Source organism: Natator depressus, chromosome 6 (assembly GCF_965152275.1).
Source record: "Natator depressus isolate rNatDep1 chromosome 6, rNatDep2.hap1, whole genome shotgun sequence".
Classification (NCBI taxonomy): domain Eukaryota; kingdom Metazoa; phylum Chordata; order Testudines; family Cheloniidae; genus Natator; species Natator depressus.
Window position 1 is genome coordinate 122,510,491 of NC_134239.1, and position 17,661 is coordinate 122,528,151.

Consider the following 17,661-nt stretch of genomic DNA (forward strand, 5'->3'; position numbering starts at 1 on the left):
GTAGTAAAATCGACAAGAAATATATGCCCCTGATTATCAGACATGCTGAGCACCCAAAACCTTCACTCACTCCATGGGAGTTACCAGGGCTCTGCACTGCTGATGTCAGGCAAATAATTTACATTGCTGCAGAGAGCAATATAAACTCAGTGGGAGTAAAATCCAATGTAAAGAGTAACAACCAAAACTATCTTTTCTGTAGGAAAAGCTTATATCTGAAATTTGTCCACTGTGCATTACAGGGCCTGACTTTCCTTCCTATGCTTTCTTACCAAACAACTATTTTACTGAAGATAATGATAGCCAGGCCTTTTCTTTTCCTTACCAGATGGGAGGCCTAACTAGCAAAAGTTAAAAGCATTTCACATTTATTACAATCAGCTTGACATGTTTCTAATGTAGGGGTAAAGAAAGCACTTCAAAGTGGTACCCACCCCCCAACAGTCATTCTGCTTATGGCAAGACTGGCAGTGTAGTCCAGTGAATAAGGTATTGGGCTTGCTCTCGGGAGAGTTGTGTTGTATTCCCAAAAAAAGAAAAGGAGTACTTGTGGCACCTTAGAGACTAACCAATTTATCTGAGCATACGCTTTCGTGAGCTACAGCTCACTTCATCGGATGCATGACTAACACGGCTGCTACTCTGAAACCTGTCATTGTATTCCCAGTTTAGCCACTGACCTGCTGTATAAGCCTGTGCAATTGCTTCACATCTCTGTACCCTTTTCCCCTCTCAAGCTAGTGTCTGCAACTTAAATAGAGAAGACAGCAGTCTCTTACTATGTGTATGTACAGTACCTAACACAATGTGTCACTAGATTGTGACCTACAAACAATAATTTACTGGCACTCATTTGTTGACTTGGGGAAGCAAGGGTGGACAAACATATGGACCAGTTGTCAAACTATTGACATATACATGAGTTTATCCACTGGGTCAGCTTTAGGTGAGGAGTCTTGGGTTAGGAGTAGGAACTGTAGTGTCAGTACTACAGCAGTACTCAGCTGTGCATGTGGATTTTCCTAACACTGAGTACGCTGTGTGATCTATAGCACAAGCTGAGGAGTGGTGATCAGCAGACCAGACCTTCTTATGCCAGGGTTTGCAGCCTCAGACAATAGGACCAGCGTGGTATAGTGTAGGATTACCCTGGGAAAAAAATCAAGCCCCAGAGGTTAAATGGCCTGCCCAGGTCTACTAGATTTTGCATGGACCTGGGAATCATAAAGATGATTTCTTATCTGGCTTCTGAAACTAACTCTCTGTGTGATCTTGAGCCTGTCACTTAACTTCTGTCAGCCCCAGTTATCTTTGAAGCAGGTATATTTGCCTACTTCAGAAGCTTAAAGCATGGAATGACATAAAAAAGGTTTATGCCTCTCAGTGTATGCGTGCTGGGAAGGGTAAAATGAGGAATTGCTGTCACATCCAGCACAGGGGACCCTGCATTATCTATAATGAGGACAATGGCATCATCAGGGCTTTTAGAAATATCCCAGGAATTACTCTTCTCAATGTAAACAAGCTGAATCTTTTGAGACTTACTCCAGGTGGCCATGTTGGGCGTTTCTGCATTTGGACTGAAAGTGCCTTCCACAAGTTAGATGAATTGCATGGTCACAGAGGTGGTGTTAGGCCTTGTATTTAAGACAACATATTAGCAAGTTTGTTAGTGGCAGAGGTGGAAAAAGAACTCAGGGATGTTCTAAACCAGATAGCCTCTTAGAGGGTTCTTTCTCAAAAACTTGACAGTTTGAATTTTTGAACAAAAGGGGCTTTTTGAGTTTTCACATGCTTCACAGTAAAAAAAAGTTTTGTCTTGTGAAATTACACGCCCACAGTCAGATCCCAGGGGTGCAAAAAAATCACATTAAATTGGCAAAACAAAACAAAAACCTGCACAAATTTTCAAAAAACTTTGTTCAGCAATTTTGTTCCTATCTAGTTAAACAGTTATGATTAATTAACCCACACATGAAAGGCTCTGTTTTTACACACAAAATAGCTATTCTATTTAACTATTTACTCTCCCAAAATTGTAGAAAAATCTGGAATAAACCAAGCTACTGTTTCATTTCAGTGTTATAACAGATGCCACAATTATAAAGGCTGCATAAAAATACATAGACAAAGCTGAAAAAATGCACCAGGCTGTAAAATTGCATCCAAGACACATTTGTCTGATGGCCTTTCGTTGTGAAGGGACAATTTTTGTTCTTGAAAATGAAGATAGTCTTCGCTTTGTAAGCTTTCATTAAAGCACTCATCTTTCTTCTTAACGGTAAGAACTTAAATATATTAGATCATTTTTATGGGTTGCAATCTCGTTTTTGTACAGTGTTGTGGAAAACATGATGAACAATTCCACTTAAGTAAGAAATCCTTTAGTTATGAAGTGCTTGGCTTATATTGGAGTTTCTGAACGAGACCACTTTGATTAAGCAGACAAAGTGCCTCTGCAAATTTTGGATAAATTTAGGTTTGGACTATTTATTAGTCAATCATGGACCAATATCCCATTGTGCTTGATGATACGCACACATGGAACAAAAGATGATTCCCGTTTTTCATCCAGTCTTATGTGAATATGGCAGCAATAGATAATGAAGAAATAGATTTCCTAATATGAACTAGTTTAAAAAAAATCATGAATCCTCTTAAGAGAATGTCTGGTCTATTCAATGAAGTTAATTGAATTGAAGCAGTACAAGGAAGTATGCATTGATGGCTATGGATAGTTTCATAAATATCAGTTCCCTAATAGCCATTTGCACATACAGGGGCAGAGGCTCAACTGATGTAAACTTTTGATACTCATCGATTGTGCTATGATAGTTTACACCAGCTGAGAATCTGCCCCATAGCGTATTCATCAACATATGTTCATACAACAACATGGATTGATGCACTAATATTTTATTCCTGGAGACTTTGGTTCAAAACCAATTTAAACCACAAGTGAAAACAAACACAATGTTCTCCTTTTAGTCTCTAGTTGAAAAATGTCCACATCACAAGGACACCAGACTAGTTCAGTGCGTTTTCTATGCTGAGACGGCTGAGGCCTGAAAAGGAGATGTGACACCAAGGCCCATTAGTGGTTCGCTATTCTGTCAGCAACTCGTCAGGCCTGCCCTACTCGCTACACCTAACATCATGATGTATACCCAAAAGGTGGCAAGTAATCTATCATTGGAAAACTAATAACTCACTGATCATTAAAATTCCTGAGTGGTGTATGTATGGGATGTGTACAAAGAGTTATAAGTAGGTGCTAGAATTATGTTCTTAAAATGTGTTCGGCAAGAAATGCGTAAGCCTAGACTGCCTTAGATGAAGGAATGTGAATTTGCTTGTCTGACAAGCCTGGTCCTCAGGCAGAAATACTGAAGGTACTTTACGTAAAAAGGAAACAAAGCCATCAAGCTAACATGGGGAGGAACCAGTATGAAGTCTTCCTCAGACTGCATGGCATCTCTTCCCCATAGGAGAAAAGTTACTTTATCTGAGAATACATTTCAAAAGTTTATTGGTCTATAAAGACAGGGGGTCTGAACCTCAAATCATAAGCCATTGAATCAATTGATTGTAAATAATATTGCTGTATTATAAAAGTATATTGAATAAAGTCTTATGAAAGCCTATGACATGCTGGTGATTAATATCATTGTGAAATGTATTCATTAACACTATGAGGAATTTTGGATATTCACTGATATTATGCTTTAAAGTATGTGACCAAACCCAGGGACGAAAAAGTTCTCTCTCAGCCAGGAGGGAAGGAGCTCTATACCAGTCTCCAATGTAAATTAAGCAATCCAGAATCAAAAAACCAGAAGCCCTACTATCATACAAATCAGCATGGGGATAGGAAGTCCACAGGAAACTTTCCTGACTCTTGAAACAAAGACAATGAACTTTGGAGTGATATAAGGGGGCAAAAAGACAGTGATCCATTACTTGCGTGATTCAAGGGGCCAGAGCTTTTGAAATCAAAGAACATTGGGTCCTTCAATGTCAAATGTTCAATAGGGGTTAAAGACTTGAGGAACTGAATATAGGTGAGAAACCTACTTCGGCAATGATTGTATCGTGCTGAAATTAAGTTTTAGTCTTAGAAGGGTATTTTTACTTTTGTTTGCTTGTAACCCTTTCTATCTGTATTTTGTATACAAATAGAATAGTGTATAATTTGACCCTATGACTTTTTGTTTAATAAACTGTAAAAGTAAAACAAGTTTATTAAACAAAAAGTCATAGGTAAAAATACCCTTCTAACGCTAAAACTTAATTCAGTTCTGTGACTAAAGTAAGAGCGTTTGTCAAACCTCAGTCAAATTAACAAGCTGCAGCATATTCTCTTTAAAGGAACAACAAAGGTAACTTCTGTGACTGTTCCAGGAGCGGGCTGCAGGGAGACAGCTAAAGAAATTTGTCATTTGGGGGGCACTGGCATCACTCTGCAAACAGTAACTGGGCTGTGGAAGCCCGGGTGTAACCTGCATGCTTGTAGACTGACTGTTGGCATTCAGGCTGTGACCCACAGCAGCCTAGCGTTTAAGGTATCCAGAGTTGCAAGGGAGGCGATGACACAACCCCTAACTGGTCTGGGTTGAACCCTAAGATGATGTCACAGAAGAATTTTTAGGCAAGGAATGCTGTGCTTCAGTGGAGCTGTGGGGGAAAGTTTGCACAACCACCCCGGCATTACTCAGTCTCCAACTTTGGTGGGAGGGGAGATTTGCTGCCCACAAATTCACAATTTTCTGACAGCTGAAACTAAAATGGCCAAAGAAACAATGTAAATGCTATTTTAGCTTCCAGTTCTGTAAACATTTCTGCATGTGAGTGATCTGATTCAAGTCAAAGAGACTACTCATGAGTCAAGTTAATCACGTATGAAAGGATCAAGGCCCAAATTCCTAAGGGATTATTCAACATGTCAAAACTGTCCACATGGTTAAAGGGAAAAACAATATGCTCATTTTTAGTTACCTATATTATTACTTATCACATTTGACAGATTGGCTAATCTGGGCCCAGTGCCATAAGTAGTGGTGAGTCCCTTCAATGAAGACAATGAGATGGTGGAGTGCTCAGCACCTTACAGAACTGGGCCGCTCTGCCATATACAGTGACTAATTCTATGCCTAACCCTGCACACACTGAAGTTCACTGGGATTGTGCCATTGATTCAAGTATGAGCAGAATAACTTTATTGAAAAGAAGGCAAGAGTTTGATGTTTGTAAATGACCACACAAACATAATGTAAAATGGTGCCGCTTTTTGGAGGATTATCCATGCATAATTTCCTTGCACACAGAATTTGGCAGCAAGCAATCTTGTCTGGGGAGATGTAGCATTTGATCAATCTGTAGCTATTTCTTCTAAACCATATTTAAACAAAAAGCCCTCCCGCTACGAATGAAGTAAGAAGGTTATCCATCTTCTTTTCAGGATTAACAGTGCAAGATAAAACAGTGCTGTGTCACAAGTGTTTAAAGAAAAAAAAGTAGAAAAAACTGCATAGCAATAACTGCCCATCAAAATAATATTTTAACACAGTAATAGTGTTAGAAATAGACTGATTAATTTTACTTTATATATAGGTCATTAGCACTCATTTTAAAAGATAGAAAATACAGATTAGTCAATCTTCAGTTTACAGTGCATACATTTCAAACATGCCTGCAACATATGCAAATTACAATATAAAAAGACAGATCAAATTCAAATATGAATTTTTATTTTTAAATCTAAAGACTATCCTTAAGTGGAAACCCTAGAAAACCTACCTGAAATTCCATAAAACCCTAGGGTATGAACATTACCAAAAAACCAGACTCTAGTGAGTTGACTAAAAAGGGGTGGAAGGAAGAGTCAAAGTACATTTGGACAGAAAGACCCAGGCAGAGGTCAATTTGGACTGTAATTAATCTACAGAAAAGATTCAAATTGCCATAGAAAAAAAATGCAAGGGAGGAAGGACAACACAAACGTTATCAGATCAAGAGACAACCCCTATTCCCCCCCAAAAAATACATTCTAGCTTTGTTGCTCTGGTACATCGATCCTGAGTACTCTAACTTTTGATTTATAGTGATATTCCTTCAGATATAACTTGACAGATGGAGGAATAGGAAGAGCATCAATGCCATCATATGTTGTAGAGTTGCAAATAACTGTTCTGCATATATGCTGAAGGGAAAAAGGAAAAGTCCTGTTTAAGGGAGTGGATAAAAGTGGTTCAAAGAACATACAAGAGCTTGGGTCTTTATAATGCTCTAAGAGACCAGTAATGTCAGGAGAATGGAAGACACAAGGATCATGAGCATCAAAGCTGAAGTTATGATTCCACTGTTCAATTCTTGCATGAAGAGAACGACTATAGCGTCTAAAACTAACAGAAAACAAATAGTCTTCTTGGGCAGAGTCTCGTAGTAAAAAAGTTCCTTCTGGCTTTCCTTCTAGTAGTGCCTCAGCTGCATATTTGTCCATTACACCCCAGTAGCATGGATTATTATTGATCTGGAGAAGGTCTGGGACAAGACAGTGGACATAATCAATCTGGGTATGGTATTTGGGAGGAGTTTCCAACTGTAGCAGCTCATCATCCGTTTCCCATTTGGGTTTGTTCCTCTTTCTAGAACTTGTGCAAAGTGTTATAACTTCATCATCAGAGTCCATATCACTCTCCTCTTTATTGTTCTTTAACACCTTACTCATAACCGATTCAGTCCTAGGATCACATTTACAGGAGTTGCTATCTGTAATGTCACATGGCTGTGAGAAAGTGTTTCCTCCCCGATCTGTGCTCTCTCCATCTCTCAGCTGATCATCTGTCTCTTCACTTTGGGATAAATCAGTGATTATCCAATCTTCTGATTTTTGACTTATGGGGGCAGTATGTCTTTTAATTAAATGCCATCGAAAAGCTAGCTCTGATCGAGGTGGGAAAGGACACTTATCTAGCATTAATTCACTGATATGAATTTTTCTCTTTGATGGAAGCACTGAAGCGTGCCGACTGCTACAATTCTTTATAGGAAAACACTGTCCCACAGCATCCTGCAATTTCTGTTTAAGAGACCGGCCTAAAAATCTGTGGCCACATGAACGATCTAAGTCCAGTTCAATAGATGAACAGCTGTGCTTCCTCTCTTGGTTCCTAAAACCAGCCAGTGGTTTTCCTGCACTACTTGCTGCTTCACCATCAGAACAATTCTCATTCTTTTTTGACCATGAGAGCTTCTTTCCACTCCATACGTAACCATCCTTTCTGTCTGCACTCCTACTACGGGTGGTTTTGGGTCTTACATCGACATTTTTACTATTACTTTCTTTATTTTCCTCCATTTTGACAGCTTAACTCCAAAAGTCCCAGAGCTATATGTTGTGTTTTTCTGTAACAGTTTCTACAGCTTGAAGTGTCTTTCAGGCATTTTTTGGAAGTATCTAAGGAAATAGAAAACACAGCTAGGTTAACAGCTTTACAAGCTCATAACACAAGACCAACGCAACTGTATGACAGTAATGGCAATTAACTGCTGGCATATGTATAAATAATATACGTAATGGCAATTAACTGCTGGCATATGTATAAATAATATACATCAAGCTCAATTCATTAGGAAGATTCTTCACAAACACTGCCTTGGTCGCAGACCTAGACACTCTTAATCCTTCTCCATTATTAATATTTCCCAGTAATTACCATCTCTTTGAGTATGAATAAGGCACACATTCAACCATGCTTTATAGCAGAAAGACCTGGTTGCTGACAATAATTTTGCACCAGGTAGATTTTAAAATGGCACATCACATGCATTAGGTTATATTGCTTTAGTTGTTCACTGAGCAAATGCTGCATCTATTTCAATCAGCCTTTCAGGAAAGAACAAGCCAGAACAGAAACAAAGTAGGTCAAAGAGTACAAAGAGCTACTGTACCTAGATGATATGTTTGTTTATTACTAATCCACAAAGTCTGATGCCTAGGATCCTATTCTTAATTGACACTTTTGGGTCACTTTCAGGATACAAAAGAAATTAAAAATAAGTCACAGATTCTGCCAATCTCTGAATGCTTTTTTCATTTATTTTTCAAAATGGAGTTAAACACAACATTAGGTCCCCAGGGGGCTGAAATATCTGGAGCTTTACATACTGAAAAGGATTAAAACAAATCCAGATCCCTTACTAAAAGCAATTGAAAAAAGGCCATGAAAGATGGAACTGCTTATTACTCATTGTGGAGGAAAATTTACATTAAATAAGCATTTTCCTGAGACTTATACATGCTTATTTCACTCCTTATGTTTGCTTCCTAAGGCTTATTGTATTCTTAAGAGTTTAAATGTTTGTGTGTGTGTACGTACAATGGGGAAGGGAGGGGAGCATCTTGAAAAAATCTCCTTCTGAGTACATAGCTGAAAGTATAGTAGTACATTTTTCAATATGCATGGCAAGGTGCACCTGAGCATTCCAGGTCTGTCATAACCTGAGGTGGGTTTTTTCCATCCCAAAATCAGGATATGCGTCCTCTCCTCAACTGTTTAAAAACGGATAGAGATGGTGAATACAAAGAAGGGGAAGAAAAGGCATACGCTTCCTCTCTCCATCAAATCCATTCTCATCATGAGAATTACCCAGTATTATACCCCATCGCTCTGCATTCCCTGTGGGGCTGAGCACGCTGACACTTCTGCATGCTGAGTTCCCTCCTCTGTTAGTGAGTGAGCAAGAGAGTCCGATGATAAATGAAACCTATGTCTCTCATACAGAACTATACAGCACTACTATTAGGCTAGCAAGATGTTTAAATTTAATCAATACGCCAAATTCGTCCCTGATGTAACTCCACTGTGGAATTTTGGAGAGTCACTTCATTTTACTAGAAAGTATTTCCCACAGGCATAGTATGGACTTTGCAGCCTGGATAGACAGATATATGGGAGCAGGGCTTGCACGAATACACTAAAAATAGTTGTGTGAACACTGCAGCACTGGAGGAGGCTCGGCCCAGCCGCCTGAGCTCACACCCACCCTACTTCCTGAGTCCAGGCTCAGGTGGCAAACCTGAGCTGCCGGTGATGCCTCAACATCTACACAGCTATTTTTAGCACACTAGCCCCACCCTGTCTACTCAGGCTAGAAGGCTCACTCCCAGTTGCTGTGTAGACATACGTTTTATGTCGAGTAGGGGAAATATACAGGAAGTCCCAGAAGTTTAATCGAATACTTTTCACAGAGCACTCTTGATGATTAAAAACTCAACAATATCTACTATTGGAGAATGGAAACTACAGGCCTGGAGAGTAAGTTTAAGAGATTCACTGGCTCAGTTTTCATTTACATCCATATGCGTATATGATGAACAATTAGCATTTGTACTTCAGTAGTGCCTAGAAGGTCCAATCAGGGCTCAGGCTCCTGCTGTGGTAGGCACTGTAGATACACATAATGAAAAGGTTGCCCTGCCCCAAAGAGAATATTATTTTCCCAGTTTCATCTGCTACTGCAGACTAATTTTGTCAGGCCAATTAGAAAGGCAATTGCTACTCAAAATATATGACTATGCAAGAGTACCTGGAGCTGCACCCTCTCAAAACCAGATCTGAACTTGGCCTGATAAAAGGACAGAAAGCAGGATGCAGTGGCTAGCTGGGGATTTGGGAGACCCAAATTCAATTCCTAGCTCTGTACATACTTCCTGTGTGAAGTTGAGCAAGACACTAAACCCCATTGAAATCAATAGAAGTTAGGTGCCTAAATACCTTTAAAAAAACTGGCCCTCAGTCTCTGCATGCCTCAGGGCTTGTCTACACTTAAAACACTACAGCGGCACAGCTGCATCACTGCTTTGCTTCAGTGTAGACACTTCCTACACCAACGGGAGGTATTCTCCTGTCAGCATAGCCAATCCACCTCCCCAAGAGGCAGTAGCTGGGTTGATGGAAGAATTCTTCTGTTGACCTAGTTCTGTCTACATGGAAACTTAGGTCGGTCTTAACTACCCTGCTCAAGGGGGGTGGGGGGGGAGATTTTTCACACCCCTCTCCGACGTAGTTAAACTGATCTAATTTTCTAGCACAGACCAGGTCTTAGTTCTCTATTTGTAAAATTAGGTGAACAACAAAGTCACAGGGGCATTGTGAGATTTAAAAGATTCGGAGGTGCTCAGACACTATAGTGATAGGGGTCATAGAAGAACCTTGGAGAGGTACTGTACACTTAACTATCCTATCCATAAACTGAAGACTTTCTAACCAAATAATACCACGTAGTTGTACTTCCATTAGTGATTAAAATGCAACCCAAGGAAAAAGAAAAAGAGAAAGGCAGCAGAGATATAGAGCATACTTTTACCTACCGGGCAATGTTAAATGAAGAAGCTATCCAGTATACCAAGTTATGCACATCAGCTCTGAGAACTTTACATTTACAAATTATACCCATAAGAGTAGAGTCTCCTGAGGCTTTCTTGTAAAGTGCATATACCTTAGGCATGTTAGAAGCAGATACAACTGACAAGACTCTTAAACATGAAACTCTTCCTCCTAAACAAATGACAAGACAAAACAACATGCATGGATAAAGCAGGGTTCATGTCAGGCCATCGGATTCTGAAGGTTATTAGATATCATCATAGCTTTAAAATCCCTACAGGGTCATTGCTACACGGTGTCCTGGCATAAACTTCAGGATCTCAACTAAAAGCAACATCTTCTAGCGGATGCATTTATACAGTGAAAATGCTTCCCTCAATCAGACAGTAGGCAACAATCACCAGCCAGTGAAAATATAGAAGAGAGAGAACCTGATCCTGTGTGCTGAAGTCAATGGCAAAACTCCCATAGACTTCAGAAGCAGTAGGATCAGGGCCATAACAAACACAGGGAAGTCTTGTTCTGAATGACTTGAGTGTTCCTCTCCTAAAATATTCTTTTTCTACAGTCACCGTGAATGTTTGTCTGCACTCCACTGCCAATCCCTCCAAAACCTTTCTAATCAAGTTGTTAGTTATAGTTTCCATGTGATTAATTATTTAGGACAGTTCTCTACTCAAATACAAAAATCCAAGCGTCTCCATCTGATTATTCCTCTCATTAAATGACACAACCCCACCACTGGTATACTACTAACCAATAAGGTTAATTTCAGTCATAATTGTGGAAGTTGATATTTTTATGTAACTTATAGGAAAAAATATTTAATAGATTTGAATGCTAACTACCGCCCATAGTTTCAGACTGCTTACATTTCAATAACTTGTATAAATTAAATATATTATTTGAATGGTCTATATTTATCTGTCATCTCTTTATATTAGTATTTTTAGTTATTTTTTTTAGATTTTTTTTTAAAACAAATGATTTAAGTTAAGAACACAAGAATGGCCATACTGGGTCAGACCAATGGTCCATGTAGCCCAGTATCCTGTCTTCCAACAGCAGGTGGTGCCAGATGCTTCAGAGGGAATGGACAGAATAGGTAATCATCAAGTGATCCATCCTCTGTCATCCAGTCCTAGTTATTATATACAAAAATATATTCAGTTATTTATATATTTCTCATTGATCAAACTGCTGTTCACATTAATCTTTGCCCAGTCATTATTTTGGCCATCACACCTCATTTTAATTTAACACTTTCAGTTCCACTGAAGGTGGGACTCTGTTGACTTACTTCTGAAATAAACCCAGTTAAACACAGCATTAACTCTCAATTCCCTTGTCTCCATTGATTTGTCTCAATTCTAACTATTTATTTATTTTGATTTATGTTTCAGATTCTAAAAGTACCTAACCTTATCTCTGGGTGCCTCTGTAATACATTATAGATACAATCCCACTCAAAAATGGAACCAGCAGCTACCTCTCACCCTTACACCAGAAAATAATTTACTAGAGATAAAATCAATACCCAGATGATACCTCTACCCCAAGAAGAAATCCTGATTCTTACCCTGCCCTTTTCTCCGCCAAAACCCTGGGTAGATGGGCCTTGCACCATACCCAAAGATTAAATACCGGAGCTATTTCATATCCAGTATGTGCACGTGTGTGGGAAGTAGGTTCCAAAGTTCAGGGCTACTCATGCAAAATGCCCTACCAAAAGTTCCCTCTCTTTTATACTCAAGGAGCTCCAAAAAAGAAAACGTGCCTCTGCAGACTAAACAGCAGTGGTCATGTGGCACAGGGAGAAAAGCAGTATCTCAAGTGGGCAGGTACCAAGACATTCAGGGCCTTACAGCGCAAGACTAAGCCTTTAAATTCCACACAGAAACCAAATAGGTAGACAGTGCAAATCATGGAGCACTGCTATCATGCTCCCAGCAAATTTACAGCAATTAATAAGTCAGTTACTGCAACATGCACAAGCTTCACCGTCCAAGTAGATTTAAAGTGTAGCCCCGTTTAGTGTGCCCTGCAATAATCTAATACTCAGACAACAAATGCATAGATGACAGTAGCAAGGTCTGGAAAAAAATGGTTGCACCCTCTTGGCCAAGCAAAAAAGAAACAAGCCTTAATAGAAAAACTACAGCTAGACAATTTTTTAACAGCAGCTGAGGATCCAATAATGCCCCCAGATTGTACTTACAACAAATGGAGGGCAGACAATTCTCGCTATATCTTCTGATGGCTTTTCTAACCTAACAACATTATATCAATCTTATACGGATTCAGCTTCAGTAAGATTAGCTGTAACCTGATTTTGTACTTAAAGCATCCTTTGCAGTATAAAGCATTTTAGCTGAAATCATTAAAACGTTTATGAAAGACACTATGCATAAGACTACTGAATTGTTTTAAAACATTTGACACGAAATTCCCTCAGCCCCATAAGAAATTTATGAGTTGAAGAGAGTAGTTCTACCTTCCCACTCACCTGATTAGGCGTTCCTACTAGAATAATTTGTTAGAACACATATTACCCCATATCCCCACTGAAAATCATGTCTCTGCACAGCTTCTACAAGGTTCCATAATGAGAGCTGAGAATACTAAAAAATAAAAAATATAAAGGAAGCCTAGAGTCTAACACTGTCACTGACTCAAACATGAAAGCACTAATGATGTCACTATTACAAAGGGCCCAATAACAGTTCCAATACAAAAATTATTTCCCTCCGCCAGGCACCGATAGCGCAAATGCAGAATAAAACTGGGCATAAAAGGGTTCAGCCTATAAGCAATTTTTCTTGGAAGCATGAATAAAATGGGCCATATGGTTAAAGGGACAGGAAGGGGAAACAGAGATCTGTTTTCTTATTTCAGATACTTTGTGATTTTAAGACAAGCCATTTTTTTCGTCCTTAAAGAAATAAAACTGTATTGCACCTTTAGTGCTGAATACAGCGGTTCAAAGCAATACAGCCTATTGGTTTATGTATTGGAGCAGCTATTCATTTAACTACAACTGTACAGTCATCGTAAGTACAGTATCAGTAAGATACGCTAGTTATAGGATAGTAACAGATTAGTCTCTCGTGATTCTGAGAATGATCCCACAATCGGTCAGATCTTGCACTCTTTATTCAATACCCGCCAACATCAATATGATGCCTGAATAAGGACTTGTTCTTTAACTGGAGCTTCCCACAATTTCATTGAGAATGGAGGAGTTAAGATCACAAAGGGAAATTTTAGTTCAATTTTAAAAATGAATACTAATTAATGAAGGTTATAAAGGACCAAATGTGCTTGCAGGGACAACTTTTTTTTTTTTTAAACTACCAACACCACACTGCAGGTTTGACTTGTACAGTCAAGCTATTATAGCTAAAAATTATAACAGAAGCATCACTCAGAATAGCGTAAGACAGCGACTTGTGTTTACAAAAATATGTCAATGTATTCTGAGAAAGTCTATTTTAGTAAAAATGACTATATAAGTCAGCATGAAACATAAAACGTGTTCTGCAAACACAGGCTATAAGACATCAACATTTATTTTAACTGCTTTTGTAGACGTCACAACTATCTACAGCCACAAACCTGCACCAAAATACTTAGGAGGACAAGTTCGATTTCCTGTTATTCTCCCCTTCACGAAGACAATAGTATGAGAAAAGAGGGAACGTGTCCTCAAAATACTATTATGCGTCTCCCTAGTGCTTATGAAATCACAGGCATTTAATACCTGACTCTCTGGAATTAACAACAGAAGGAAAACACCATTACTTGTACTTATCTACATTGTAAAGCTTTCACTCCATGAATGAGATACAAGAGCTTTCACTCCATAAATAAGATACTACCCCACTATTAAAAGTTCAGCCTAAAACTATTTTAAAAGCTAAATAACTGCTCCTTTAGGACTACCCTGAAGGAGTATAAATGGAAAACAATGCATATTTGAAATGAAGCATAAATTTGTGCATACTTAGTTCTAAACACTAGCTTCTGTCACAGTCTGTTCTGAGCAGTATTAAAAACCCAGCATCCCACCGTATTTTAAGGCACATGCTAAAAGGTGTGAATTGATCAAAGCTTTGAGCCCTTCTCTTTTAGCTGCTCCTGAGCAATAAATAAAAGAATAGCACTGTCCTAATGCAAATGCAGCCAACATTACTTACCTGCTGCTCCCCAGCAGAGCCATTACGAGGGGAATATGCAGGTGGGAATCTCAGAGCCCGACCTCATGCCAGGCAGCAGCAGATAACACTCACCATCAGACACAAAGATAGACTGGATTAATTGAACAGCTGGATGGGTTGCAAGGGGAAGAAGGAATGACAGAGGGGGCATAGGGAGAGAGGAAGCGGAGATCAGAAGGAGGAAGAATATGGGGGTGGGGTTGGAGAAGAGAGAATGGAGACGAGGAGAGAGGGGACTGGCGGAAAATGAGAGAGGCAGGAGAAGTAATGGGAGTGTGGGACAGGGAGGGGAAAAGAAGGAGGGGGAGGCCTGGTGGCACAGAGGGGACACGAGGAAAAGGAGGGAGGGGGAGGCTGAGATACAGAGGAGGGGGAATGAGACAGGCTGAGTCAGGGAGCGAGGAGGAGGAAGAGGGAGTGAGACAGGCTGGGGCAGAAGAAAGGGAGAATGGAGGGGGGCAGGAAGAGTCTGGAACAGGAGGAAGGGGGAGTGGGGCTGGGGCAAAAGGAGGAGTGGGGCAGGCTGGGGTGGGAGAAGTTTGGGAGGAGGGGCAGGAGGAAGGGCAGGCTGAGGAGGGGCAGGAGGGAGGGGGAGTGGGGCGGAAGGGCAGGCAGAGGGGAGGCAGGAGAAGTGGGGCGGAAGGGCAGGCGGAGGGGAGGCAGGAGAAGTGGGGCGGAAGGGCAGGCGGAGGGGAGGCAGGAGGAGGAGGAGGGGGAGTGGGAGGCAGGAGGGGGAGTGGGGGGCAGGAGGGCAGGCTGGGGGGGGACAGGGGGAGGAGGAGGAGGAGTGGGGCAGGGGGGCAGGCTGCGGCAGGGGGGCAGGCTGAGGGGGGAGGCAGGGGGAATGGGGCAGGAGAGCAGGCTGAGGGGAGGAGGAGGAGGAGGAGGAGGAGGAGGGGGGGGGAGGGGGGCAGGCTGACGGGGGGCAGGAGGGCAGGCTGAGGGGGCTGAGGGGCAGGAGAGCAGGCTGAGGAGGGGGCTGAGGGGCAGGAGGAGGGGGAGTGGGGCGGGGGTCAGGCTGAGGAGGGGCACGCTGAGGGGGGCAGGAGGGTAGGCTGAGGGGGGGCGGGAAGGACGGCGCAGGGTACGGAGCTGCCTACCGGGCTCTGTGGCGGGGGGGGACCGGCCCTCTCCCCGCGCTCCCCTCTCGGCGAAGCCCCGATCCCCTCACCTGCCTGGGCAGAGCAGCTCCGAAGCGGCCTGACTCGCGGCCGCCGCCATCCTTCTTCCCCGGCCCGGGCTCGCCCCGCCGGCCCCGCCCCGGCCGCTGACGGGAGCAGCAGGCCCGAGCCGCGGGGGGCGGGCCGAGCCGAGCCAGGGTCGCGCAGGCGCAGCTGCGTCGGCAGGGAGCGCGGGAAGGCTGGAAGCGGGGCCGGGCGGGACCGTGGCTGGTGAGTGCCGGGCTGACGGGTGGCTGGGTCTCGCCGGTGGCGGCGAGCGAGGGGGTATGTGTGTGGGGGGGTGGAGGAGTTGAGTGCGGGAGGGGAGGTGGGGGGGAGGAGGTGAGGGGTTGGGTGGAGTGGGGGGAGGAGGAGAGGAGGGGTTGGGTTGGGTTGGGTTGGGTGGGGTGGAGGAGGAGGGGGAAGTGGGGGGGCTATGCACACATCAGGCAGTGCAGGAAAGCAGGCGAGAGGATTGTGGGGTGTCTCACTGTGACCCCCGCACTGGGCCCGATCACCCCTCAGGGGCTGGGTGCAGATCTCCCCTTCGACACATAGAAGATGGACGCAGTAGCCTCTAGATACCAGCCACCCTAGGCTTTGCCTCCTCCTTGGGGTTCAGGACCTACACACGGTGAGCGTGGGGATATATCTCCCCCTGCATCACCATTCCTGTGGAGAACGTAATCCTATCTTAGGGCTGTATAATTTCTGAGGGGATCTCTCCCCATCTTGCCCCCCATATTGATCTAATGTGGAGGATTTAGGAGCAGCCAGGGGCCAGCAGGGAAGCCTTTAGGTACGTCTACACTGCATATTAAGCCTGGGCTCTGACTCGGGTTTGAGCCCAAGTCCTCCTGCCAGCCACACAAAAATCAGTCAGATTCGGGTCTGTGAGCACAAAGAACCCTGATGCTAGGACCCTGCTAGGGGGGTGGCTCAGAGCCCACGTCCCACTGTGACTTGGGTGCAAGCCCTGTCATTCTGCAGCATGGATACAGCTCATTGCTTGAGGGACAAACTTCATTCCGAACTGGTGGAATGATCTGCCCCTTCCAAGAGGTATTTTGCTCCTTGGAAGGGGATGATGGTTATCTAGCCCTATGCTACATACTGAATGAATGACCTGAATCTGATATCTGGTCATTTTTTCTATTGCCAGTGACTATCCAGTGATGCTTGCAGTGAGGTCCCCACCTCCAATAGGCAACACTCTGTCTTAAGCAGCCACTGTACTTCCAAGTCCTGCAGCCATATTTTGTTTCACCATTAGCCAAAGGCCCACCACTCTAGGGAACAGAGTAGCAGCCGTGTTAGTCTGAATTCGCAAAAAGAAAAGGAGGACTTGTGGCACCTGAGAGACTAACCAATTTATTTGAGCATAAGCTTTCGTGAGCTACAGCTCACTTCGTCGGATGAAGTGAGCTGTAGCTCATGAAAGCTTATGCTCAGATAAATTTGTTAGTCTCTAAGGTGCCACAAGTACTCCTTTTCTTTTCACTCTAGGGAAGTGGCTTTCACTAGTTCCGTGGGAGGTTGCTAAAGTCACTTTTTCCATATATTGTAAAAGGTAAAACATATATCGAATCAATGTAACAGACGTGTATGAATTGTGTGTTTTAAGGTTCTATCCAGTTTATAGATTTGCTGGCAGGGTAAAATACAGAGGTATTCAAAAAAGCAGACATGTGGAGGCAGTTTTCTTATTTTAAGAGCCACTGTGTTTAACCAAGTTCAAGGCCTGGTCTACACTGGGGGGGATCAATCTAAGTTATGCAACTTCAGCTACGTGAATAACATAGCTGAAGTTGACATACTTAGATCTACTCACCGTGGTGTCTTCACTGTGGTGAGTCAACTGCTGATGTTCCCCCGTCGACTCTGCCTGCCTCTTGC

General features: G+C 42.4%; 2 protein-coding genes across 6 annotated transcripts in view; one reads left to right on the forward strand and one right to left on the reverse strand.

Moving 5' to 3' along the window:
- Window positions 1-4,910: 4,910 nt before the first annotated feature.
- Window positions 4,911-15,906, reverse strand: SOCS4 (suppressor of cytokine signaling 4). Of its 5 annotated transcripts, none has more exons than XM_074957213.1 (2): window positions 15,706-15,824; window positions 4,911-7,456 (listed from the first exon to the last, which is right to left on the reverse strand). In XM_074957213.1, the coding sequence occupies exon 2, from the start codon at window positions 7,355-7,357 to the stop codon at window positions 6,047-6,049; it is 1,311 nt and encodes a 436-aa protein (XP_074813314.1). In that variant the 5' UTR covers window positions 7,358-7,456; window positions 15,706-15,824; the 3' UTR covers window positions 4,911-6,046. The 5 variants fall into 5 exon arrangements, with proteins under 5 accessions (XP_074813314.1, XP_074813315.1, XP_074813316.1 ...); XM_074957214.1 differs by lacking the exon at window positions 15,706-15,824 and adding an exon at window positions 10,373-10,491; XM_074957215.1 differs by lacking the exon at window positions 15,706-15,824 and adding an exon at window positions 8,476-8,492.
- A 25-nt stretch (window positions 15,907-15,931) lies between these two features.
- Window positions 15,932-17,661, forward strand: part of WDHD1 (WD repeat and HMG-box DNA binding protein 1) — a 50,195-nt gene continuing 48,465 nt past the window's right edge. The window contains exon 1 of the mRNA XM_074956482.1: window positions 15,932-15,996. The gene's annotated coding sequence lies outside the window, so the exon portion shown is untranslated. The remainder of the gene's footprint in view (window positions 15,997-17,661) is intronic.